At 39.5% G+C, this 27,212-nt stretch overlaps 1 protein-coding gene across 1 annotated transcript in view; it reads right to left on the bottom strand.

The window, feature by feature from the left end:
* LOC139138094 (uncharacterized) overlaps positions 1-27,212 on the bottom strand; it is a 55,652-nt gene that overhangs the window by 2,130 nt on the left and 26,310 nt on the right. Inside the window, exons 4-6 of the mRNA XM_070706318.1 lie at positions 17,854-17,976; positions 13,915-14,031; positions 11,277-11,454 (exon numbers count right to left, since the gene is read on the bottom strand). Coding sequence (XP_070562419.1) covers positions 11,277-11,454; positions 13,915-14,031; positions 17,854-17,976 — 418 coding nt within the window. The remainder of the gene's footprint in view (positions 1-11,276; positions 11,455-13,914; positions 14,032-17,853; positions 17,977-27,212) is intronic.

Here is a 27,212-nt window from a genome sequence, read left to right as displayed (position 1 = left end):
GCGGAATGTAATGTTGTATTCCTTTTAAAAACATCTTTTATAATTTTTAAAAAAAGACAGGAAATTAATTTATGAACCACAGAGAGTGCTTCAATCACAAATGGTAATAGCAGTTACACATCACACTAAAAACACTGAATAGTAACAATAGTTTACAAAAATTTCAAGCATTGCTAGCAAGGCAGAGTGCAACAAAAGACGAGACATTCCCTGCTCGGTAAATAAATCCGGAAACCATTGACAGAAATCATTGGCGAGTGAAATTTGACAAAGCATAGTCGAAAAAACTATCTCAGAAAGTATCAATGTCGTATGGTTGTGAATGTTCAATATTGATGTACAAGTGCGGATGAAAATAGTTAAATTAATAACTAAATTTGTGTTATAGTTTGATATGTTTATATATAATCCTATGGTATTTTTCTCTGATTTACGTCATCGTATACTCGTGTTTTCGCGGAGCCGCATACGATCTTGGTGAGCCAGAAAAGTTCAGTTAGATAGCACTCACTGCTGTGACCCAGACTAAGTACGTGGCCACAACATGCCGTCACCACTGGTCTCCGCCGATGTCAACTCATCAATCCCGATCCCAGTTCTCAATGTTTATGTCTTACGAACAGTGATGTTTGCAGTGAAACATATCTCGCTCCTTGATACCTCCAAATTTTGTCACTTGACGGAAAATGTGCCTCTGTTGTCAGTCAATTTTTGAAAACGCATCCATAGTGCTGCACTGAAGAGTTCAGGTTACAGATAGCTGACAGCTGATGTCTTCACTACAGCGCTACGCTGCAGGTTCAATTCCGATCGAGAATTTTATGTGATGAAGGAAACTTGCTGCAGTTCGTCGAATGATTTAATATAGTTTTGCTTTCTATATCACTTTCTGAAGATATTTACGGTACTTATTTATTCAGTTGAACTTATGTTGAGATGTAGCTTTCAGGTTTATTGCCAGGTCCAACGTCTATATTGAGCCATCCGTACGACTAGACAGGAGCGCTTAGCCAAAACAGCATCCCCTTTCTATGTTTATGTGAAAAAGGTACAAAAGCTGGACATGCCTTCCATGTGTCCACGTCTGAAGTTATCGCATTGCTTTTCGTAAAAATATCATGAGAGCACAGCACGGATCACAACAGATAGGTCTGTGCAAAAGCATCACAGGAAAATATTTCCAGTTGATGACATAGAACAGGGGTAATTCAGCTTTTTTATCCGTCCTGTTCTATTTCACACAGGTGGCGATGCGGGCCAGTTCATGTAATGAGAACAATAAATACAAAGAGGTTACAAAGTGATAATACGAAATCCGAGTCCCTCGCTAAGGATACTGACGAAGCTCTGTTGTGTTTATTGGTTTAATTAAAGGTATACTGTCACCTGTTCTAATTTTGCCACGGTTACCATGGAAAGAGAAAATCTAACCAATCACAGATTTTAAGCGGGTGGCCGCTTTTTAAAAACGGCGCCCTCACATGGGCATTTTGAATGCCAAGGAACGCCCCTTTGACCATATATGGGCATATATAGATTGCTGGTGACTGTATACCTTTAATGTATGCATGCTGAATGTATCTTTTCATATATTCAAATCTAGTCACAAGATAAAGTTTCCCTACCATCCGTGAGCACTCTCTTCCCACATCACAAGGCAAATGTATGTAGTCTCTTGAATAGAGTTTACTTGTTTTGTTTAACTATACGTCAGTCGTCCAGACGTCACTAGAGTCGAAGCTGAATGTGTAGATGAGAACACATCATGGTGTCAGGGATGGGATCCAGCCGATAAACTGTCCCTCATTGCTGGATCTGTAAACGATTGCAATGTGACCTGAGACACCCGTAAGTTACCCAGTTACCCTTTGTACTGCCCTCCATGGCTTAACTTAGTGGGTTAATACCAACGCCCAAGATGGACTGGCATGCGGCAGATCCCAGTACTGCCCTGGCCAAGCTGTGCGAGCAATACTTTGAAGGTCCTTTAGCGTCCACCGACGACATGAAGAAAATCCGCTATCTACTAATTTGGATAGGACAGGAAAGTCGCTACCAAGTGAATTCGTGGGAGCTGACAGGTGCCAACAAAGATGACCTGAGCAAGCACTGGGGAAATTTGAGGTGTATCTCAAACCACACTGCAACTTCAGAGTGGCACCATTCAAGCTGCGCACCTTGAAGCAAGAGGTGAACAAACCAGTTGATACTTTACTTTCATGAAACGCATCAGACTTGTTTACGCCAACTGTGAGTACAAAGAACCAGACAAACACATGTTAGACACGCTAATCTACGGTATCGACTCGCGAGTCAAAGCTGCTCGAAACTATTGAGAAAACTACACTTCAAGATGCCATTCGTATCGTTCAATTAAATGAGGCTACATCACGTCAGTTGGACAATATAAGCGTGCACAAGAGCAGTACATAAAGTCTACAATGCACCGAAAAACAAAGGATATGCTTTCCGGGCGAAGGGCGCCAAGAGGCTAAATACAAGGTCAGTTTTGGCCCCATCCCCGACGTGCAGCAACTGTGGCCCACAAGAAAGATGGAAGATGTCTGCTCGAGGATATACCTGTAGGGTCTGTGGCAAGAGAAATCACCGGGTAAAAATGTGCAGATCACCCAGCAAAGACTAAACCAACAGCTCGTTTTCACACAGGCGATGGAAAAGCTGACAATGTCATCTATTTCCACACACTCCACGCAGAAACGGCGCTTTGAGATAGACAAAAACAGCGAGAAACAGTCCTTTGTTACTCTTACTGCCAAATCTGAGTACGAAACAAGGGTCATCAAATGTAAGATAAACACTTGCGCAGAGGGAAATGTCATGCCTGCGTCAGTGTATTGCTTGCGCCCACACAAGATAGCACAGAAAAATTACGAGGTTTACAACCATCACAGACAAGGCTGGTTGCCTTTCGAGGTGATACCATCGAGTCGTACAGTATGTCTTACTGAACGCTGCCTATTACACGTGATTTAATCAGAGGGTCCTCCATTACTAGGCTTACCCACATGCCCTGTACTACAGCTGGTTACTTTTCACTACAGCATTGACATTGCTGACGATAATCCTGAGCCTGACACAAGGTCGGACATAACGTCACAACCATCCAGACCAAAACCTGAAAGGTGACCCGGCCATACGAAAAAGAGTACTTCATCAGTGCACTGATGTATTTCATGAGATCGGTTGCTTTGAGGAAGCTTCATTGAAGTCGACCGGAGCATTCCACCTGTAAAACACCCTCCGCGACGTGTGCCGCTCGCACTACGAGACGCTTTGAGAATGAAGAGGATAGACTGGTAGAGAAAGACAGAATTAAGCTGGTCACACAGCCAGCCGACTGGGTCAACAGTTGTGTTTCTGTCACAAAGAAAAATCGAGAAATTCGTCTATATTTAGATCCGAAGCACTTAAACCTCGCCATCAGACAAACGCACTATCCAACACCGACGTTTGACAAAATAGTCAATCAACTACACGGTGCAAAGTGGTTGAGTATTCTCGATGCCGGCTCTGGCTACTGGAATATACCACTAGATGATAAAAGCGCTCTACTGACTACCTTCAACACGCCGTTTGGCAGGTATTGCTATCGCAGATTACCCATGGGACTAAAATGTGCCCAAGACGTGTTCCAAGGACAGATGGATAAGACATCTGTGACATACCAGGTGTATTCGGAATCGCAGATGATTTATTGTCGCAGGCTGGGACCAGGACGGTCATGATCACGATGCCTACACTTCATCGCATACTACAATATGCAAGAGAGAAGAACGTACGTTTCAGCGATGACAAGCATCTTATTCTACGGTCACATCATCAGCGAGAATGGCATTTCGCCCGATCCGGACAAAATGAAGGCCATCAGAGATGTGAGCTGCCCCAGCGACGTGGAAGACCTGCACAGCTTTCGCAGACTTGTAAATCACCTGAACAGGTACACGCCCTGTTTGGCAGAGCTTACCGCGCCTCTGCATGACCTCTGCAAGCAAGATTTAGAATACAAATAGGGTCCTGAACATGACAGTGCATTCAAGCGTATAAAATCTGAGATCTGCACTGCACGAAACCTCCCATTCTATTATCCGACGAAACCGCTGATGTTGCAAGTAGACGCGTCAAGCAAGGTGCCACCCTCATACAAGACCAACCCCTAATTGCGTTCGCGAGTAAAGCACTGACAGATATAGAAACGCGCTACTCAAACATAGAGAGAGAACTGCTAGGCATAGTATACGGCCTGGAATGTTTCCATGAGTATGTATTTGGTCGAAGTGTAACGATTGAAACTGACCAACGACCACAGGTGAGCATAGTACGTTTAGCATCATGAGATCAGAGAACAGAGTGGGTGCCTGTGCAGTTACATCAAATTTCTGTTCGGTTATTCTCGAGATATAGGTAATTGCACAAATTCATTAATTATCCAAATAAACATTATTTATGCAGGACATACAGAAAAAAATGTTATCGTATGTAGACTTCCTCATGTTTACACTGTGTGCCAATCTTCACAACAGTCTGGCATACGATTTTAAAATCATGTCTGGCCTTTGTAAAGTGTATCATTTCGCACATAGTTGCCGCCTGGCGGTCATATCGGACAAATGAAAAAATAAAGCAACGGACATATGGACATATAGACACAAGGATGGATGGGTAACTTATACATAGGTTTCAGTTCTGCACTTTGTCCGATGGGGACTAATAGAACATATAGCGTTTGATTCTCCAGCTTTCTGCCTAGTTCCGACTGAGTCACCGACATCTGACAGGTCTGTCAAGCAGTCTGATGCTGGGGCGAGGAGAAATTCCAGTTGGCATGCCTGTATTGGAAGACAAAATATTTCTTGTTGTTTTTTCTGCATTTTCAGCAGGCGTCCCCCTCTGATATCTCTTATGTCCACAAGCTCAATGTTCAAGGGTGACATTGCTGCTCTCAGCCCATACTTTCTTGCCATGTTCATATATATATATATATATATATATATATATATATATATATATAATATATATATTGTTACGACAGAAACGCCCTCTATACTTTTTTTTTCTTGTGACCATGTGACATAGTTGGATTCTTTTGTTTTCTTTTGCTTATCTGCGTGACCAGGTGATGATAAACAATGTATTTTTGCCGTATGTTTGCGTGACCAGGTGTTGTGAATAATTTATTTCTTTTGCCGTATATAAACGTTTACACGTACCACGTGTAGAGCGTCGTCGGATATCCACGTCCACGGAGCGGAGCCTCTCAGTTTTGAAGACAGAGCCCGGTTGTGACTGGCTTTTGTCTGAGTCGACCTGCTGGTGCTGAAAACTATGACTGCGGTCTGGAAATAACTTTGTGTGGCTGTAGACGTCAAAAGAAGTTCTAGTAACTTGCCTGTGAGTACATTCCTGTAATTAAGAAACGTCTTAGTGGTAAGAGTTTCTTGTTGCGACTTCCACGTGGGTTATTGTGTGAACTTGTGGGTCAAGCTGCTGAATATTGTCTGAACTTGTGTGTCCAGCTCTGTGGCTGTTTCCCGTGGACTGACGCGTCGCGGAACGGAGTGGGCACTGAGAACCAGCGTGATTTAAAGTGAGGAGAGAGCTCTCGTCGTCGGGTCTGTGAACATTCTGTTAATTTTCTAAAGTTTAAACAAGTTTTTTTTGTTCATGCCTGGTCACGCTCGTAGTACAAATAATTTCAATATTGTAAATAGTTGGGGTTTATTTTTGCTGTCACTACGAGACACTCTGTGATTAAATAAGGATAAGACATTTTTAACCATAATTATTGTGTATAGTTTCCTTTATTTGACCATCTTTTGTTGCGGCCAGCGGGTCTGTTTGGAGTCGTTTCACTTGTTAAAAAAAGCACTAGACGACCACTTTCATTTTTTGCCTTGTCGACTGCTCGTGGTCGTAAATATATATATATATATATATATATATATATATATATATATATATATATATATAGTGTATATATATATAAATAGATAGATAGATAGATAGAGAGAGAGAGAGAGAGAGAGAGAGAGAGAGCGAGAATAATCATTATGACACACTGTATAAACATGGTGGTCCACCTTGACCCAGCATCAACATATCAGGTTCAACAGCATACAGCTGGGCCATTGCACACTGTACAACCCTACGCACAATGTGACACAAGAGAACAACACCAATTGCTATCACATTTTAAATGGGCAAGATAAAAAGTGTATGCTGTAACCTAGCAACTACAACACCATCACCCTTAACGAGGGCATCTGGCTGCCAGAAAGATAGCCTTTCCAAAATATATCTAACAGGCAAAGTCTACATAAATCTGGCCATAAATTAGAAGATCGACTTTAGCACCGACAAGAGCTTTGCAGCCCTGCTTGCTTTCAAGAACATAATTGTCGATAAAAGCAGAGACAGCCACAGAAGGGCTGATTTTGTCCATGGCGAGGAGTATATGATCCATTGCAACTTGGTCTACAGGGGCAACAATTATACAGTGGGGCTGACATCCACTGCAGGGCAGTGGGCAGACATCTGAACCTCTCAAAAGATTATCTGCAAATCCTCCCCCTGAAGGACAATAAAGAAATCTACACAAAAGTGGTCTAAGACATCAGCAACTCCTCTTGGTGCCCCTTCAAGTGAGGTAGCGACCTCATCTTTTGATGCGGTGTAGTCATCTAAAACGATCTGCGACAGTATCTGACCATATTTTTTATGGACAATCTTTAGCCAGTCACTCATACCTTTGCAGGGATCAGGATGATGATGATGTCATCATCTGTGAACAGGTACCTCTTGTCATGGGTTTTGTTGTTTAGATAAGTGGGGCACAAGAAAACAATGTGCTCGAACTTCTGACAATAGGGCCCAGTCAACAGGCTTATCAGGTATTTTGTTTTGCTGCAACAGGTAGGCCCTTTAATAATCATGTTGAAGGGCAGCTCTACCCATAAATCACCATCCATCTCTCTTCCATCCAATTTTAGCCACACACGCCAATACTTAGAAGATGATACTGCTGAGATGGTTTTGTTCCAATGAAACCTATGCATCGACCAGCACGTAGACTTGCACAGGCAGCCTGTCATCACTATCTGCTGTGGTCATATTTCCAGCTGCATCCTATCCTTAATGTACTTCACTTTCGGGCCATTGACATGGAAAACTTTATCCTTGAAGCTTCTCAAGTCAACGAACAGACAGGACCTGTTCTTCACGAATTGATCTCACAAAGAAGAAGGTCCTATCTTCAACTAACTCTGCAAAGCCTCTTTCAAGAAATGCCAATGAAGCATATCCTAGGCATAGACTTTGTTCAAGAAAGCCCTTTGATTGTCAAACTGGGGGTTTCAAGGCGTGGATTCACTGACAGCCCATTGTCTTACCGAGCTTGCCCCTTTGCCTTTGTTAACAGAAAGAGCAGCCTTCCATACTTCAACGGGAATGTTGACATTCTCATTGATGGTGGTGTCACTTTCTAAAAGGGGACGTACAAAAATGGTGCACATGCCAGAACAAGAAACTCTTGCTGCTGTTATAGTTGCAAGCAACCTCTTGGGCGAAACCTTCGTTTTTGATCCTTTCATATTTAATCTGGATATTTATAGTGATTATCCCAAATCAATGGGTTCTTCAGACTACCATTTGAACGGCCGGCGGCAGGGTGATTTCCAAGTCAATGTGGCACTGAGCCATGGTCGCTTGTGAGCGGGTGCAAGAGCATGATGGCATACCTTTTCAGATTAACGCCATGCAAGCGGTTGTAATCATCGTCTTTGCCGTTGGCATCGCCAGTATTGCTGCTCAGCTTTCTCAGGTTTAGGGTCCGGATGCCAAAAAGGGTAATATTAGAGCTCTCTATGTCCCGATCGCATGGTATTGCAACAAATTTTGGGGGATAACAACTTTGAACTTAAAGGCCAGCCTCAGACTATACTTTGGTCACATTCTGCACCACACTGTTGTTGAATGGCCTTCTATCTCCAGGTCAAACACCAGGTTGGAAGAATTGGACATGAGCATGACAGTAGATTCTAATTTCGGGTACAAGGTGTATAGCATGTCGCTGGCTGTGCTTAGCTGGAATAATGAGTGATCACATGATGAGTCCTAGCTGCTTTTGTTCCTTACTTAGTCTTGTTGCTAAACATGGGGGTTAGAGAGTTGTTGTATGGCATTTTTGCATATAATACACGACAGGGCTCGAAATTAGCGGTAGTCCCGCGTCCACAGACTACCAACTTTTCCCTGGGGCTACCAAAACCCATAAAATGGTAGCCCACATGGACTACCAAAGCCTTGGACAGTGGACAACATGATTTTGATCGCTGTGAGATGACCGACGCTCATACACATACAGTCAACCTAACTAGACACAGAAAGGCTAGACCATGACTTTGTTATGCAAGTTAAAGGCATCAGTGCAGTCGCATTTGTTGCGACAAACTTTCAATAAAATATCATTATCTGAAATGATGTACTTGGATGACAGGCTCGGGAAATGATGGCCAATGAAAATTCGTTTTCAGAGTTATTTAATCACAATGTATCGATCACAATTAAACACAATATTATTCAAACTGCAATGAAAGAAGCTATCGGGCCATCCAGATATTACGCTTTCCGAAGTGTACGAGACCATCCCATGAAAGTGTACTATGGTGGAGAAATATAGCCAAAATTGCCACGAAAGTATTGAGAACATGACTGTACCAAGTTGTCATCCTGAAATTCATAGCCAATCTATTTAGCCATGCTATGTTTGCATGTGCAGAGTGAAAAGTCGTTGTCATGGCGAACATCAGAATTTGCATATAAGCTCTGTGTATGTGTGAATAGGTCGGGTCCTCAAACTTTGAGGCGTCACCGTTGTCCACTACACATGCTATACCGTCCTAAGGCTATGATCTACAGGTATTGATGTCAAATGACTAGAAAATTCACTTCCTGGATAGAATCATGCTAAATAAATCTTTCATTGTCTAGATATAAATAAAAATAAAAGTTAATTTCGAGCCCTGAATACATATGATAAAAAGGCAGATAAAAATGTCAAATTCGCAGGACTGTAGTTGACCCTTATGAGGTTGCTCTGAATAAGCCGTTGGGGGAAGACACTGCTTTAGGGGTGGCTTTGACTGCACCTGAGATAGACAGACTGACACCACTATACGCAGGACTTTAACAACAGGCAGTTGACACTTATGCCGAGCAAATAGGTATCAACACATCAGGTGTAGAATGCTTAAGGATCAATGCACGGGTTATAGGTAGAGTGCAGTACTACAAGGACCTGAGGTTGACTTTCAGAGGAGGAATAAGACAATACAAAGGTTCGACATTGAGGAGAGAAAGAAGAGGGAAATAATTTTTAAGAGATGTACTAGGAAAGGACCCAACCATCGAGGGAGAAGCATAATTCATGAGTGATCTCAAGGCACTGCTGGCAGGGCTCAAAATCTACATGACCAGGACAGAAAAGTTCGTCCCCCCTCCCCCGGGAATGCAAAGGAGGCAAATGCTTGGTTTGCCAACCAACACATCTAGTATTTGCCCCAGCAGTTAAACTCTTCTGTTTGGTGTGCTACGATTGGTTGTGGCATAACATTCCAAGACCATTTGTTGGCCTCCACCATTGCCCCTCAAATCAGATCCCTTCTCCGTTTCAATATGTATTTCACCACCAGGCACGTTATCCATGAGATCAGGGTTGCACTGGCTGAAGATGGCACTTTCACGGTTTGGAACAACCCCTATGACAAGGTTAATTATGAAGCCCCCCTGCCTTGAGTGCGCATCAGTAACAATGAAAACTTCAGGTACAAGAAGGGCAAATGGGAGCCTTGGCAACAGCTACATCTTTGACTAGCAGAGGTCCCTTGCTGAGCTAAGGCACAAAGTTCAATGGCCAGGACTTTTTCAGCAGCCTCGACAGCAACTATTCCTACACCAATGACTTCTGCGGCTGGAAACACAAAGACGTGAGGCCAGACAGTGAGAGGGCCCACAATTATTTCTTCAGAAATGATGGAGCAGAAGGACAGTACAACTGGTTTTCCCTGTGTGTGGCAGGAGGGGCGCAGGCTGCAAGGGCTTGGGGAGTAGAAGGAAGCGTCAGAACCTCCTCTCTTGACAGCCAAATGAAGTTGATGGCTTAATATTTAAAATCAAAGCATAAAATAGGAGAAGTAGTCCAGAACCGACAGTGTGTATACTACTCATCCCCGTTGTCATATTTGCACATGTTTATGTAGAGAAATTATGCCTCTTACAAACATGTACTCATTAAAGATATTCATGTATTCATGCGTCCTGAGCAATGGTACCTGTTGCTTAAAGCATAAGCTACGCCCTTTATCTGGTACTTCAATGTTGATTTGTTATTATATTTTAAATTACAGTATAGTATGCATGTCATTAGTTCCATGATATATCTTACATGATTCAGTACACTCATAGTTATTAATTTCACGCTAATTTACCTGTTGCCCATGTCATCGTACATTTGCATATTTTTCACGGTTACTGATGAACTTGATTAAAAGTGATTTAACTTTCTCCGCTATTGATAACGCAGTGATATGACGATAGCGACAGTCATGTTTTACTTTTACGTCAACTAATTAATCATTGACATTAAAAAACGTTTACAATAAGTGATATACAACTAAAGACAGTTATATTTGTAATGTAAGCTTATATATCAAATAAAGTGATATCTAGTAACCTCATAATTTGAACGCAATGTCGATATTTGACTCATTTTAAGCGAAAAAAGGAAGGAAGTGTATCGTTCGGGTTTTACTTGCTGAGATGACGAGGTGCAATTACCGATCACTAATAATAATGCTTCAAAGAAATAGAAACACTCTTTCCCCTCTTTTATAGTATTCTGAAAGAAAGCGTGAACGATTTTATATCCTTACATAAAATTCTCTTGAACAATAGTGGTAATATTGTCATTGGACAGATCGGCGGTTCGATGCAAATACGAAAAGCTAGAAGGTAGGATACATAACAAAATATAGCACAGTCATTGATTCTTTGAATCTTGAATAATACAATCAGCATTTACAACCTTCCTATTCATGGACATTTCAATCGCAATTACTGTAAATAATTTTTCCCTGCAGTATCAAAATCGATCATGCCCGTGTGACATATGGCAAGTCAATAATCCTAGCAGGGCATAAAGTTACTTAACGTTAGCAAAGTGAAAGTAAGTCACATTCTTAAAACATAGATCGATCACCAACCTAGAACTCCAAGGCATTTTGGCCACAGCTTTTTGTTGAGAAGGCACATTATCGTATCACCAACAGACATACTGGAAATACTTTCAGGGCGGTTCTTTGATAGCCATACTGAAAACAACTTAACGAGTGGCTCGCCTTTTGTTTCCATAGGGGCTTGTTGAAGACTAGCCTCAATATCCTGAAAAAACAAGATTATTCTTCATGAAACTTAATTTTCTTCACTTGTTTCCCTCTTGTATACCATTCTGTTGACATTTTGGATATTTTACGAGGAAACAGTAATTTTAAATATACCATCGTAGTCACCACTTAAAAAGTGGTGTAACAGTCGATGTAAAAATATCTGTTGCCCTTTCGCCTATCTGTACCAAAGTTCTCAGATCCATATTCACAAGCAGCTGAAGCTGTATGTTGAACAGTAGCCTAAGAGTGTTGGCATGGTTTTCTACTTATAGTAAAAAGCAGACGACACCGAAGAAAAGAAATGTATAACTTGGATGAGAAAAGTGAATTCGAATTTTCCAAAGCCTTTGCAGAATTGTAAAATTATTTTCTTCATTTCACCATATTATATTTATTGTAACGAAATCATTCAAAAGGTAAAAAGGTGATATTTGTCCACATTTTATTGTTAAGTGAGGGAACCACTCGGTTCAGTTTTTGACTTGCTTTTTTTATCGTTTACATAGATGATTTTGTTGTGCAATTATAAAAAGTAAAACATTCTTTTTATGCAGATAACTAATAATTCTTAAAGGTTTGATTGTTTCTTCTTTTTCCCCTGTCATAAGAGCTCAGTCCTTGGTGATGCGAGAGAGGTTATGATTAGAAATTTTATTTTCGTCTAGGGATGCACAAGTCAACGCTTACATGGTAAATAATAACATTGGTTCGTGATAAGAAATGGTAAATAAGAAGTAATTATTCTTGCTATATATATATTAGAAGTACCACTACGCATTGCATAGACATTGAAGTCAAACGCCTGGTGTACTTGGCTACTCACTAATGCGCACAGCTATACGCTTTATTTGTCAGACCTGGAAAAGGTAAGGATTTTCGGTTCAATTTTTCAACAAGTTGGACATAAACGGCAATTTTTGTCCAAAATTTTGCATTGATTCCATGATAAAAACCCATTGTTTTCTATAAGGGACGTAGCGCTCATAAATTTAGATGGGTACACTTTCGGTTACTCGCTGAGTATATTAAATCGACGTACACGTAGTCAGTCAGCTGCAGGAGCAATAACGACTTTGGATTACTGAATATACAGGGTAAACCTTTGTCTACATAATCATACTTGATTTCCAAACAATTTACTTTTTTACGTGTTGATAATAAAATCAGAGGTATCATCCTGGATAGGACTAAAATAATTGGCAGACGTGTCTGCCAAATATCTGTACATTATTTCATTTTTAATGTGGAATATCTCTGACATTCAAGAGAATTAAGTATACTGCCTTGATGTTTGGTTAACGTATCTTTAATGTCAGATTGGTATTGCTTCAAGAGGCCACAGAAACCTGTCTCTGTTACTGGAGGTTAAGTTTCTTACGATAAAAGTGAGACAGCTGTTTTCACACGAAGTGTAAAGGAGAAATGCATTTTGATTTGCCTCTATTTACCTACTTTTGGTGTGTTTATTACTTTTTAAAAGTTTTCTTGATTGACATTACTTAATTGAGTGGCCCATCTTCCATTCCTGGTCCCCTTGTCCCTTCGCTAATCAACGTGGTTGATTTCATTTGATTCGAAGTAATTTTGTAACAGATACACTATAATTGTTTTAAAGAAAAGGAAGTAAATTGCGACCAAAAACTACATAATTCTGGTCAAACGTATCTGAAATGAGCGACATGAGTAGTGTCAATCTTCTATATTAATTTGTTTGTTTTTTTCAGATAAAAATGTTTCACAACCTGATATGAGAAATCCTTCGTATTCTCTAAATGATACTGATGTTAGTTTTGACGAGGTCAGTATTTTGAGACACATTTCGTAAAGCTGGCATGCATTGCGTCAGGGCGACCTCTTACTATCCAAGCGATAGTAGCCATCTAATCATTCCCAATAAATGCCAGGGATTTCAAGGAATCAGAAAAAAATAAATGACAAATCAAAAAACCTGCACGCATGTATACATACACACTTACAAACAGAAACATATATTCATACATACATAGATACGTACATAACATAACCTAGATACATAGATACATAGATAAATAGATATATACATACGTCATACATACATACATACATACATACATACATACATACATACATACATACACACACGCATGCAGGGCGGCCTCTTACTATCCAAGCGATAGTAGCCATGTAATCATTCCTAATAAATGCCAGTGATTCCAAGGAATCAGAAAAAAATAAATGACAAATCAAAAAACCTGCACGCATGTATACATACACACTTACAAACAGAAACATATATTCATACATACATAGATACGTACATAACATAACCTAGATACATAGATACATAGATAAATAGATATATACATACGTCATACATACATACATACATACATACATACATACATACATACATACATATATACATACATACATACATACATACATACATACATACATACATACAATGTAAACTTACTTCTTCCTTTGTATTGTAGCATTCAAAAACTGAAGTTTCGATCGCCTCATGCACAAATCTATTCACCTGAAGAGATTCGCTAATGAGATACATCGCAACCAGGCCGTCAACTGTTAACTGTAATACAGATCAAATAAAAATTTTTTATCAAACTAAGTGGTATTGTTTTGTACTTTGTCATACATGCTACGCCTGTATTTCAAATTCTCATTTTGTGAGGGAGCACTGATATGAACCCGTGACTGTTAGGATATGAGTCATATTTAACTCTAATCAGAACCGCTTACTGTCAGGCGTACGCTTTAGAATGCCTATAATCACAGAAAACAGCTGAGAGAACAGAACTTAAGGCACTAATCAATGTCAAAATTTTATGCTTTCAGCTTTTAGGGACAGTACATGCACAGAAACCGTTTTAATACAAAACAAACAAATGAACGAAACATAACACAAAAAGCATTTAAGCAACACAAAAAACATTATTTAATGAATTTCTATGATTGAGTGTATATCAATACTTAGTGCACAAATTATGACGAACCCATGGTATATACTGATAGTACGTAGGTCGACTTATAATGTAACTTGTCTCTACATTCAAACCCTTTTTGGCAGGTATCGCAAGCTGGTAGATAAATACAATATCTCTCTTCGACAAATGATTGCTAATGGCATCGGTGACATTGGGCCTTAGTTAGTGACCACTACCTATCTGACTTACAGATTGATATATGGCGGGTGCCACATGTGGGGCAGGATGCGCTTACTATTTTCGAAACACCTGACATCACTTCTTGGTCTTCTGGCCAGAGGTCCATATATCTTTCTTTCATGAATATGACTTTGTTGTGTACCGTCTATTTACTGTCTGTTTTGTGCTGTTTTGTGTCTATGTTTACAACTATTGTCTTACGAATTCTGACCTAATGTCTTCGGAGTATGGATTGGTATGATTGCGATTAAGTTTTATAAGCAAGACGTTCTAATTATTCGCTCATTTAAATATTTAATAGACTTTGTAAAGTGACTATATATCAATACTGAGATCGTCGATGTTTTAACAGGACGTCTGCTATATTTTGATCATACATAGGTCTACTTTTGCTTTAAATTTTATGAACAGTAGGTCCTTATTCATATATTATTTGCATAGTTAATGACTTTCTGTAATTAGGCCCTACATCAATACTGAGTTCACCGATTTTGACCGGACGCCTGTCATTTCTTCAATATAGGTAGGTCCACTAAATTTGTAAGTTTTAATCAGCTCGACCTTCCAGTTATGAATACACTATGTATACACCCAAAAGTTCCGTGTAAGCCAGAATTTTAGAGAAATTTTGATACGGCGGCATACGCTGGCTAAATCGTCAAGGTGTGACATATATCTTGTCAACCGCAACTGTTAGAGTACCGAGCCTGATATCTTTAATTTTTGCCGATACTTTATCAACCAACCGATGACCTATTCGTAAAATCAGCGTCTTTTGTACTAAACCATATAACGTCGCATTGCATTGATCATAGGCTACAGTCGATGTTCCTACTTTCAAAGCTCGCCCTGCTTGAGCGATTGACACGACGGCAATGCTATTGCCAAGGTAGAGGTGTGAATGAGATATTGGCTAAAGCGAAATGGACGTGAGGCAAAGCACGGTTCCCTCTTTTAGAGGAATTTATTTATCTTCCGACGTGACAGTTTCGCCAGCATTAGTAGATGCGTGATGAACAAGCACCCGATGGAAACTAAACGTAGTTTCAAGCCGCATCGTAACTGAGCCACCATAAGTATTATTAATACCAAAGCCTTATAGGTAACCGACCAATGCCGAACAATGCCGAAGGCCGACCGTGTAACATTTCCAGGCTTTGTAAGGAATATTGTTTGGGGCATAGAATAGACACTGTAATAGAAGTAAGCTTGTATAAACTACCTACGCGCGAGTTTGACTTTCTTAGGAGTATGTTCTACTTCTTATCCGAAACTGACACGGAAAACTATCGTTACCTCCCAAGGTCACTGTACGAATCGGAAACATAAGGCCTGTATACTTTCTTTGTCGTTTATTTTTTGTTGATCATTTATAACTGTACTTGATGTAATTCTTCATATTGATATCAAAACTCCTAACTCGTCAACAGGAAACTTGTCGTATAGCGCTTCTGTCATGATACACTGTCGAGTAGGACTGTACTCTTCACTTCAACAGCATGGATGACACAAAAACACGCTACGACCAAGGGCGACGACACTGAGATGTCGGTTGCAAAAAATACAAAGTTATAGTGCATTCGTTTAGTTGTTTTGGGTAAAACTGTGCACGTGGTTATGTACCATCCATCAAAACTTAAAACAATCAATATTTGACGATAACTAGAAATGACGTTTCGGAGTGTCATAAGTTATGTTCGCTCAGCTGTTTTTGTTGCATATCAAGTGAGCATAGATAGCTCTGAGTACATTGAAAACACGACTCATTTAATTTTGACCTAATGTTAGTGGATTATTGAAGGGTATGATTTTGATTATTTTCAATATGTTACTGCTGAGGCAACTGGAAATGGGACACCTAATTTGCAAATTACCCAGCTGTATTGCTGGCCATATAGTGAATTCACTTGGTAATTAGCGAGCGACTTTGTTAACTTGTCAGCGATATCGTTTTCGATTCAGTCAGCTGCAGACACTTTGTGCATGTAGGGGGTATGTTGCCATAAAGCGTATTTGCAAATTTATTAGGACTACTGTATATTTATTGTTTCAAATTCATTGCGGTATATAAAAGTTCACTAATGCTGTCTCTGGGGCGGTTTTTCTCAAATGATACACAACATGCTTTGGCTTCAAGCAGTTCTTTGTAGCTACCGAGTAGATAAGTCTTGCTATCCGATGTATATTCATAACTTCATATTTTATTTCATGACTCCCTCCCTAATGATCTGTGGTCGATTTAAATAGAGAATATTTTGACGTTGACATGCAATGCCAGCCTTTCTGTCCGGGGCAATAATGGTTATATATATATATATATATATATATATATATATATATATATATATATATATATATATATGATAATATGGATAGTCAATCTGGCCTTTCAAAAAGGTTACTTCTCTAGAAACATTGACATACGTAAGTTAAATCATGTACAGTTACTGCAATGCACATTGAATAAGTTATGGTGTAATATAAGCAAAAGATATGTTGATAAATATGAACATGATAATTCATTTTTCCAGCAATTGGGAATAGCATCAACATACCATAAAACCTAATGAAATCCGTTTAAGACCTTCAGATTACAAGACAAAATTTAAAATGGATCACCCGTTAATTTGCTTTTTAAAAAAATCGCCAAAAATTACATGGTAAATTCTAGAATAGTACGAAGCAGACATTTACACTTCCTTCTGTTCATTGGGTCAAAGATTTTCTGCATCCAGGGATAATTAAAAGACTTGTAGAAGTTGAACTAATGCACTCTTTTAGACCTACATCACTGGAAAAAAATATATTTATGTTTATTTTATCTCGTCCACTATACCGAGCAAAATATGTAAGGAAGACTCCAAATCATTCAACTGTGAAGGGTAAGATCGGGGATCGGGTAAGATCAGGAATGGTGAATATTTCAAATCTTTTAATTGTGAGAACTCGACATCACCTGAGCCATAAAAGTCAGTCTGTTCACCTAATTGCTGTTTTGGAATACGTATTCGTTAGCTATGTTGAAGAAAACCAATCAACAATCCACAATGTCTTTCGTAGGGGACAATCTGATGATGCTTCAGTCAGCATCATAACATTCGAGAATGAATGAATTGATGGAGTTATTTTTTCTCGATAAATCATCGATTAGAATGTTTCAGAATGTTGTGTCTTTACTTCATCTATTACATGAGATAAACCGTAACATTAACAGCAGTATACAATACCCGTGACAAACGCGAATGAAGAATAACCATCGCCTTCTCTGCCCACAAAGACCAAAAGGTATCGTGATTACCGTTGCCGGTATCGTTATTTCCATGGCCAACATCAGATATCTTAGACCAAATCTGTATGAAATTGAAATTAGTTTTAATGCTTTAATAAATCGGAAATTAACTCTAAAATACTGCAGTAGAAAAATGATTACTGTTACAGAAAGTAATCGGGAAACGATGAATGGCTGCAACGCATGAAGTTTGAATGGCATTGAACACTATACTATAAGTTAGAATTAGAAACTCAGTAACAACGTAGCAACTAAAACTTCTTGAAGTCTGCTCTTAATGAATATGAATCTCCGCTACCTCACTAAACAAGTTGACGACAAACTGTACTCTAATCTTGATGTGTATAAAACACATTCTTCTTAAGATCTTGATTGAACACGCACGGATATCGCAAATTTCAAAACTAAATGTGTGATCAAGGTGTTTACACAGAAATGTGAACAAATATGTGAACAGCGAAAATTTCTCAATATTAAAACATATGTCACCAGGTGTAATTCAGTTGTTTAACGATATTAAAATCATATCATCAGATGCTGAACAGTTCCTTTCCATAAGTAAACTAAAACATATGTATGGCCTACAGTCTATGGTTTGTGTGGTCCAACAATGTCCGCTTTCAGTACATACATTAATGGACCTTTACTCTCAGTGAGATACATAAAAAATTTCACAAGGTAAAATTACCTGTGAGAGAAATTTAATACATTAATATGATTACGTTTTCCTGAGATTATTCACGTAAATTACAATGAAAAATCTGGAAGCAAATTGTTTCTAACAAGCCTACTGAAATGTTTTGCTTTCCATAAAGAGGAATTACAGTTAACGACGTAACTGTATATTAAAATCAGAGATTTTTATTACTTTCACTTTTTCACTCATTTGAGATACAGGAACTATTTACCCTGCAGAAAATCTCACCAAATACATTGTATTTAGTCGATACAATGGACAGATAAACACAGAAACAAATACACACGGCAAGCAATAAAGAACGAGGTAGCTTTTAACCCAGAACGTTATAAAGATACAAAAACTGATAGCATCAATGATAGTATAGAATAGTGGGTTGGTAAATAAGAGAAATAACTAATTGACTACTCAGACAGTGAGTACGGCATATCTTATGACCTCGTGGTACAGCCTAAGCCTCGATGTCACACTTTATTCTAATGACCCGTATGTAGCATTACGTCATACATATAACAATCACATAAAGTATAAGGCTATATCATTCTTGGACACTACATCCCTTCCCACGAAAATAGATAGAGAATGTCATTGTTCATTTTGAACTGTCTCTGGTGCCATATATCCGGAATGCAAATTTCAAACACAAACATATCGAATAAAGAATAAACTATCAGCCGAAAGTGCCTGTCTTAAACAAGTGTTCAACTGCAAGTGTTCAAATGATGGTTCATTGAAATGTTATCAATACATAAAAATCAAGTGCCAAAAACACAACTTGGCTTTGAACACTATGAGGGGAAGAGCTTACTAGCACTTCACCCCTCAGGTAGATCCTCAGCATCCACCTGTACATATCTCACATAATCCTGCAGATAGGAGGGTGGTCTGCGATGACGTTGTGGACGGCTGCTGTGTTGAGTACTGATTAATGAATCAGGTGACGGTGAAGATGTGTCTAACTCACCAATTACAAGTCTTCAGCGATTCCTACTTGATGACGTTGTGTTATCTGCTTTAACCTTATGATCTCCTTTTAGGATCTTAAACTGAGACGAGTTTCGAGTTATTGCATGGTCACCTTTTGAGGTGGTTACCATGGAGCCTTTGGTATCCATTACACGATATGGTTGTGTTAAGCATGGAGTTACCTTTTTCTTAACATGTCCATCACGCTTGACTGGAACAGTGTCACCCACTTTAACTTGATTCTTCTGGGTATTTTCACGGTTATCTGCATAGCACTTCATACTTGCTTTTCTTTCTTTATCACGAAGGCGTAGATTTCCCTCATCCTTCTGCTGTGTAGTATATTCTTGTAGTCTTGTTCTAATTGGTCTACCACATAGTAATAGAGCTGGTGGTACACCTGTCGTGGAATGTGGCATTGTCCTATAGTTTCATAGAAAATGATAAAGCTGCTGACGCCATGCTCTTCCTTCGACGTGTAATGTACTATAGATTTTCTTGATGGTACGCATGAATCTTTCTACTTCCCCGTTAGCGCGAGCCCATCTGGGTGTTGTTTTGCGATGCTTGACGCCTAAGTCTTTGGCAAAAGCTGTGAACTCTTTACCTGAGAATGATGGACCATAATCAGAACGGACAATTGTAGGTATCCCAAATATTGCGAATATACTGCTGCTGTTGATGTAGAGTGGACGATTTCAACAACAGGATATCGACTCTAGTCCTCTGTTATCACAAGAAGATATTTACCATTTGGCGGGTCACTGAAGTCGATACTGACCTCCTCCCATGGACCAGTTGGTAATTCTGAAATTTGTTATGGTTCTCGCTTGTTTTCCACTGTGGTTGCCTGACAAGGAATGCACATATCGATTGTTTTCTGTACCAAGTTGTCAATTCCAGGGAACCAAACTTTTCTCTCTAAGGAGCTGTTTTGTTTTCACGATGCCTTGGTGTCCCTCATGTACGAATCAATGATATGTTGCTGTAGTGACTCAGGGATAATAATACGTCTTTCCGATGTATTAGATCATGCGATGGTAACATAGTGAGCTCATCTCGTACCATGTAGAGACTGTGTAAAGCATTTCTTTCTTTAGTGCTCATGCTTTGTAACTTTACTTAGTGCCAATACCAGTCTGCATGGCTTGTATGCACGACTGTAGAACACGATCACACTTTGTTGCTTCTTGTACGTCTTCTAGCTGTATGGTTTTAGGTGTAGCGTGCTGTACTACAACATTGATGTGTTTTTCGGCAATCCATATAATTCTTCTCTACAGCTGGGTCTGGTGTATGATAATGGATGGCGAGACATGTAGTCTACGGGATTGAATTTACCAGGGTGGTATATCACCTTGAACATTGTACTGTTGCAACTTGAGAATCCAACGCTCTATTCTGGCTGGTGGCTTTGCAGTTGGTGTATTAAATAGTGGTACCAGCGGCATGTGATCTGATATAACATTGAAGCTATGCCCATACAGGTATAGGTGGAAATGAAGAATTCCCCATGTTATTGCTAGAGCTTCACGTTCTATTTGTGAGTAGCGCTGTTCTACCTCTGTCAGTGATCGGCTTGCAAGTGTGATTACCGAAACATCACCCTTACCATCCCGTTGAGTCAGGATTACACCAAGTCCAACGGGACTAGCATCTACCAGTAGCTCTGTGCATTTCTGTGGATCAAAATATGCCATCTCACAGTTGCTTGTGATCTCTTCTTTGATCTGTTTGAGTGCTTGTTGTTGGCGTTTGCCCCATTGCCAAGGTGTATCCTTATTCGTCAGTTCACGCCATGCCAAGTAGGCTCTTTACTTCTGCTACACTCTGTGGTTCTAATGCTTCTTTCAGTGCTTCAACCATCTTTTGATCTGGAGACACTCCTCCACCTCCGAATAGATGGCCATAGAACACTACAGTGCTCTCTCTGAACTTACGTTTCTGTCGATACAGTGGTAAGTTTCTCTCACATATTCGCTTCATACATGCTTCCAGGTAAGTATCATGGTTTATCTTGACCTTGACCATAGACCAGGAGGTCATCACTTATGTCGAAAACACCATTCAGGCCCTAAAATGCCGAGCTGATGATATTCTCAATTTCTCCGCTGCTGAGCATACCCCAAAATTCAATCTCTTGTATCTGTATAGTCCTTTGTGTGTTGAAAATACAGTCAAGTGACGAGACTCTGGTACTATCTCAATCTGGTGATAGCCTGCATTCAAATCAAGTTTGGAAAATACAGTTGCCCCATTTAGGTCAGCAATTACATCGTCTAATGTAGGTGTGATGTGACATTTCCTCTGTATGGCCTTATTCGGTGCATGTCGACACAAAGTCTGATCTCTTCGGGTTTGTTTGGTTTCTCAACCACTGTTTTTGGTGACACCCACGGGGTTGGTTCATTCCCAACATGCTCGATGATGTCCAGTTTCAGTAGTTTTTCCGATTCTTGTTCAGTTTTCTTACGAACATGGAATGGGACTCTCTGGTGTGGTTGTACTACAGGTTGTACTGTTTTGTCTTTATGTAGTTTGCATTGTACACCTTTCAGCTTACCAATGCCATGAAACCTGTCTTCGTACTCAGCTACAATTCGATCACAGCATGATGTGCCTGGTGATATTTGGTTTGCAATGTAAACTAAGCCTAGTTTCGATGCTGTATCGTAATCTAGTAGCGTATCTACTGGCTTTTCAGTAACGAGAAACTTAGCCTCAGTGTCATGAAGTTTGTACTTTATTTTAGCTTGGAAAGAACCAATTATGTTCAATGGTTTGCTGCTGCAGTAAGCATAGATATTGCTGCTGTGTCTCTGTAACTTTGGCTTATTGTTCAGGGTATTTTATGTATCCATACTCATAATGTTTACGGTAGACCCTGTATCAATTAGAGAAGTTACTTCTGTTTCTCCCATGTGTATTATTACTCTAGGTCTATTGCCATTTGTCTGTTGTACAGTGAAGCAGTATTCATCTTCTGAACTCTCCACTTGTGTGTGTACAGTTTTGACATTTTCCCCTTTGTCTGACTTCTTTGTTTTACCCTTTGAACGGCAGCATCTGGAAAAATGGTTTGGTTTGCCACATTTCCTGCATGACTTGCCTTTTGCCGGGCAGACCGATTCATGTTGAAAGCTACATCCACAGTTATAGAAGTTGACGACCTCATTGGAGGCGTTGCACTTGTTTTGATTCGTTCAGTTTCGACTGTTGATGGTGCTGTTTTCTTACTGCGTTTACCGTGTCTGTGTCGGTGATAGTATTTTTTGTTGATTTCTCTTGAATCCCACAAGCTTGAACTTCTGACACTTCAAATGAACGAGCTATACTAAATAATTTTCAAGTGTCGTCTCCTCCTTAGGGCACGACGTCTTAGACAAGCTGAAGTACACCTCGTATTATTTGCGACTTGACCTCTTGGTCCTTATTTGTGAAGTCACATGTGTTTGCAAGACGTTGCAGACGAGTATGATAGGCATCAATCGATTCGCCACTGTTTTGCATCGTGTCTCTGAAGACAAATCGCTCATATTCTATGTTCTTTTTCGGTGAAAAATATGATGCTAGCTTTGATTTGCTGTTTCAAAATCAGTTCCAGTTTCTGGTAATGTATCAAAGATTTCGGAAACTTCCTCATCTGACCAGTGCAGTAGCAATGCACGTGGTCGCTTGTCATCAATAAGTTGAATGCGATCAATGCATTTTCCACTCGACTCAGATATTTCTTCCATCTGTTATGTAGGTCATTTCCCCCACACTCATCATGACCTGAGTTCAATTAGTCTAGAACATTCTCAAGGTCACTGCCCTTGATGACCTCACAACCTTGAATTCAATTAGTCATGTTTGGAATGTTCTGGAAAGTTGATTAGTTGTGTAAGGGAGATAATTTTAGAACAGTAATTAGCATGTCAATAAAGTTCTAGATTGTTCTTATATGCCTTTATAAAAGGGACGTGCACAGCTTCCAGTCAGACTTTTGGGATCGTGTCTCTTGTGTGTTACTATAAACTCCAGCAGTAGTCATTCTCAAGACTTTTCAAGACCTTCACTGTCAACGCTGGATTTATACTGTGGACTTTGTGCAGCTACAAGCCTGCAAACCAAAGGACTGTTCATTCATCCGACTGACTGTTACAACTCTGAGACTGGAGCTTTGCCGTCCCAGCTGAGATAAGTAGTCTGTACACTTTTAATACTTGTACTCTATCCCTGACTTAGCAATTAGTTTTATTTTCGTAATAAATTTTGTTTAAACGTTAACTGCTGAGTTCACCCTTTTGTTCGTTTTCTCTGCACGTAACAAAATTGGGGGCTCGTCCGGGAGACGAATATTTTGAGCCGTTTGACAACATTTTGACAGCCTTTTCAAAACTACTGTATACTGTGAACTCAGCGAAATTCAATCATGGCGGAATTTAAACCAGACGAATTTATGGATGACCTTGATCAGGACACATTTAATTCCCTCAGAAAAGACAACCTCATAGCACTGGCAAATTTCCTTAAAGTAGATGTCAAAAGATCTATGCGCAAGCGAGAAATACAGTTCAAGATTGCAAAACATTTAGTTAATGCAGGCCATTTTGAGGAGTCTGCCTTAAAAGATTATGAACCTGAGTCTTCCTTTGAACTCAGAAAATTAGAGTTAGAAATACAGGCAGATTTGGCACGTGAAAAGTTAGCAATGGAAGAAAGACAGAAAGAAAAAGAATTACAAATGAAAGAAAAAGAATTACAAATGGAAAAAGAGAGACAGGCATTAGAAAAGGAAAAAATACAAATGCAGTTAGAAATGGAAGAAAGACAGAAAGAAAAAGAATTGCGATTAGAAGAACAGCGATTGCAGGTAGAAATAAAACGTTTAGAGCTTGGACAGTCAGGAAAATTCTTCCCTTCAGACAAGTTTGACATCACTAAGCATTTCAGGTTAGTTCCCCCTTTCCAAGAAAAGGATGTTGATAAATATTTCCTCCATTTTGAGAAAATTGCTCAGAGTCTGAATTGGCCTAAGGAGTCCTGGTCTATGCTTTTGCAGAGTGCTTTGGTGGGTAAAGCCAGAGAAATTTACATTCAGTTGTCAGTAGAGCAGGCTTCAAATTATGATTCTGTGAAGGAATTAATTCTCAAGGGTTATGAGTTGGTGCCTGAAGCGTACCGTCAGAAATTTAGGGATTGTGAGAAGGCGAAAGATCAAACTTAGTTGAATTTGCTCGAACAAAAGAACAACTGTTTGATCGTGGTGTTCTTCTGAAAAGGTCAGTCAGAATTATGACAAATTACGACAACTTGTTTTGATTGAGGAATTTAAAAGGTGCATCCGGAGTGACATCAAGACGTTTATCAATGAAAAGGCAGATACATTGGAGGTTGCTGCACGTTTGGCCGATGATTATTCGTTGACCCACAAATCTTCATTTCTCAGCAAACCATCCCAGTCCTTTTCATACAGAAACAATGCAGGTAAATTTAACTCTCCTTTTCATCCAAGAATTTTTCAAAGGAGAGTAGAAAATCAAATGACAACAGTTCACAGAGTTCAAGTAACACTCCCACATCATCAGATCCCAAGTCTCAATCTCCTTCTGACAAACAGTTTGGTACACTTTCTTGTAATTATTGTAAGAAAGACGGCCATTTAATGTCAGAGTGTTTCAAATTGAGAAGAAAACGTGAAGGTCAAAGTGGTCAAAGTGGATCTAAGCCCACCGGCTTTATTTCTTCATCAACTCAATTAGAGTCTAATAATGTGTGCAGCACATTTTCTGAGGTTAAATCCCTCTCATCCCCAATTAATGAGGTCAAGGTCAATTCTTCTCAAGATAGCATTATGGGTATTTTCGAACCATTTATTCATGAGGTTTTATATCACTTTCTAGTGATTTCTCTTCCGCTACCCCTGTCAAAATTTTAAGAGATACCGGGGCTTCCCAGTCTCTTTTGTTGGCAGATACCCTGCCGTTTTCTGAAAAGTCATTTTCAGGTTCTAAAGTTCTTATTAAGGGGGTAGATTGTAATGACTACATTCCTGTTCCTCTCCATAATGTCTATTTGTCTTCGGACTTTGTTTCTGGACCTGTGGCTTTAGGTATTAGGCCTTTTTTGCCTTTTGAAGGGATTCACCTTCTTCTTGGAAACGACCTTGCTGGGGACAAGGTCATTACTAATCCACTTGTGACTGATAATCCTAGTTTAGATCAGGATCCAGAGCCAATTGAACAAGAGATACCCGATTTATTTCCTTCGTGTGCAATTACTCGAGCCATGTCAAAGAAAACTTCTGAGAATCAAAATACTCTCAAAAATAATGTCACAGATGTTGACTTAAATGACACCTTCTCAGTCAGGTGTTTGACATGGATCATTCCGTTATCCCTCGTGGATTTGAAACTTCCAGTAAAACTTCTGCTGACCAAAGTCAGACATTTTCTCGATCAAATCTCATTGCAGAACAACACAAAGACCCAGATATTTTGTCTTTGTTTGACAGGGTAGATGATGAAGGTAAAACTTCAGATAGCTCTGTTTCCTATTATACAAAATCTGGTATTCTCATGCGTAAATGGAGACCTCCAGATGTTTTGGTTGATGACGACTGGGCTATAAAACATCAAATTGTGGTTCCAAAGCCCTACCGTGCTGAAATATTGCGCCTGGCCCATGAAACCCCCTGGGCTGGTCACTTAGGAGTCAGGAAAACTTATCATAAAATTCTCAGTCACTTTTATTGCCTAATCTCAGGCAGGATGTAGCACATTTCTGTAAAACTTGTCACACATGTCAAATGGTAGGAAAGCCAAATCAGACCATTCCAAAGGCCCCTTTACAGCCAATTCCTGCATTTCAAGAACCATTTAGTAGGATACTAATAGACTGTGTTGGGCCCCTACCAAAAACAAGATCAGGAAATGAGTACATGCTGACAATTATGTGTACATCAACTCGGTTCCCAGAAGCCATACCACTGAGAAATATAAAGACAAAGACTATAGTGAGAGCTTTAGTCAAATTTTTCACTTTATTTGGCCTACCTAAATGTGTCCAGTCCGATCAAGGCTCCAACTTTATGTCTGGAAATTTCAACAAGTAATGGATCAGCTAGGCATTAAACAGTATAGGTCATCCGCCTATCATCCAGAAGTCAGGGTGCTCTTGAGCGATTTCATCAAACTTTGAAAAACATGATTAGGACCTACTGTTTTGACACAGAGAAGCAGTGGGATGAAGGAATTCATTTTTTGCTCTTTGCTGTTAGAGAGTCAATTCAGGAGTCTCTTGGTTTTAGCCCATTTGAGCTTGTATTTGGACATACAGTCCGTGGCCCACTAAGCTCGTTAAAGAGAAATTCCTATCAGACGATGATGATTGTCTGAATATTTTGCAATATGTGTCAGATTTTCGTACGAAACTCTCTAAAGCATGTGAATTAGCCAGAGAAAATCTTGAGTCATCTCAGCAGTCAATGAAAACCAAATATGATAAAAGCACCTCAAAACGGAAGTTTGAACCGGGTCAAAAGGTTCTTGTTCTACTTCCGATTCCTGGCAAACCACTCCATGCTCGTTACTTTGGGCCATATCTAATTGATAAGAAATTGAGTGATTTAAATTACATCATAATAACACCTG

This window comes from Ptychodera flava, chromosome 8 (assembly GCF_041260155.1).
Source record: "Ptychodera flava strain L36383 chromosome 8, AS_Pfla_20210202, whole genome shotgun sequence".
Classification (NCBI taxonomy): domain Eukaryota; kingdom Metazoa; phylum Hemichordata; class Enteropneusta; family Ptychoderidae; genus Ptychodera; species Ptychodera flava.
This window is presented reverse-complemented; position numbering and strand designations above follow the sequence as displayed.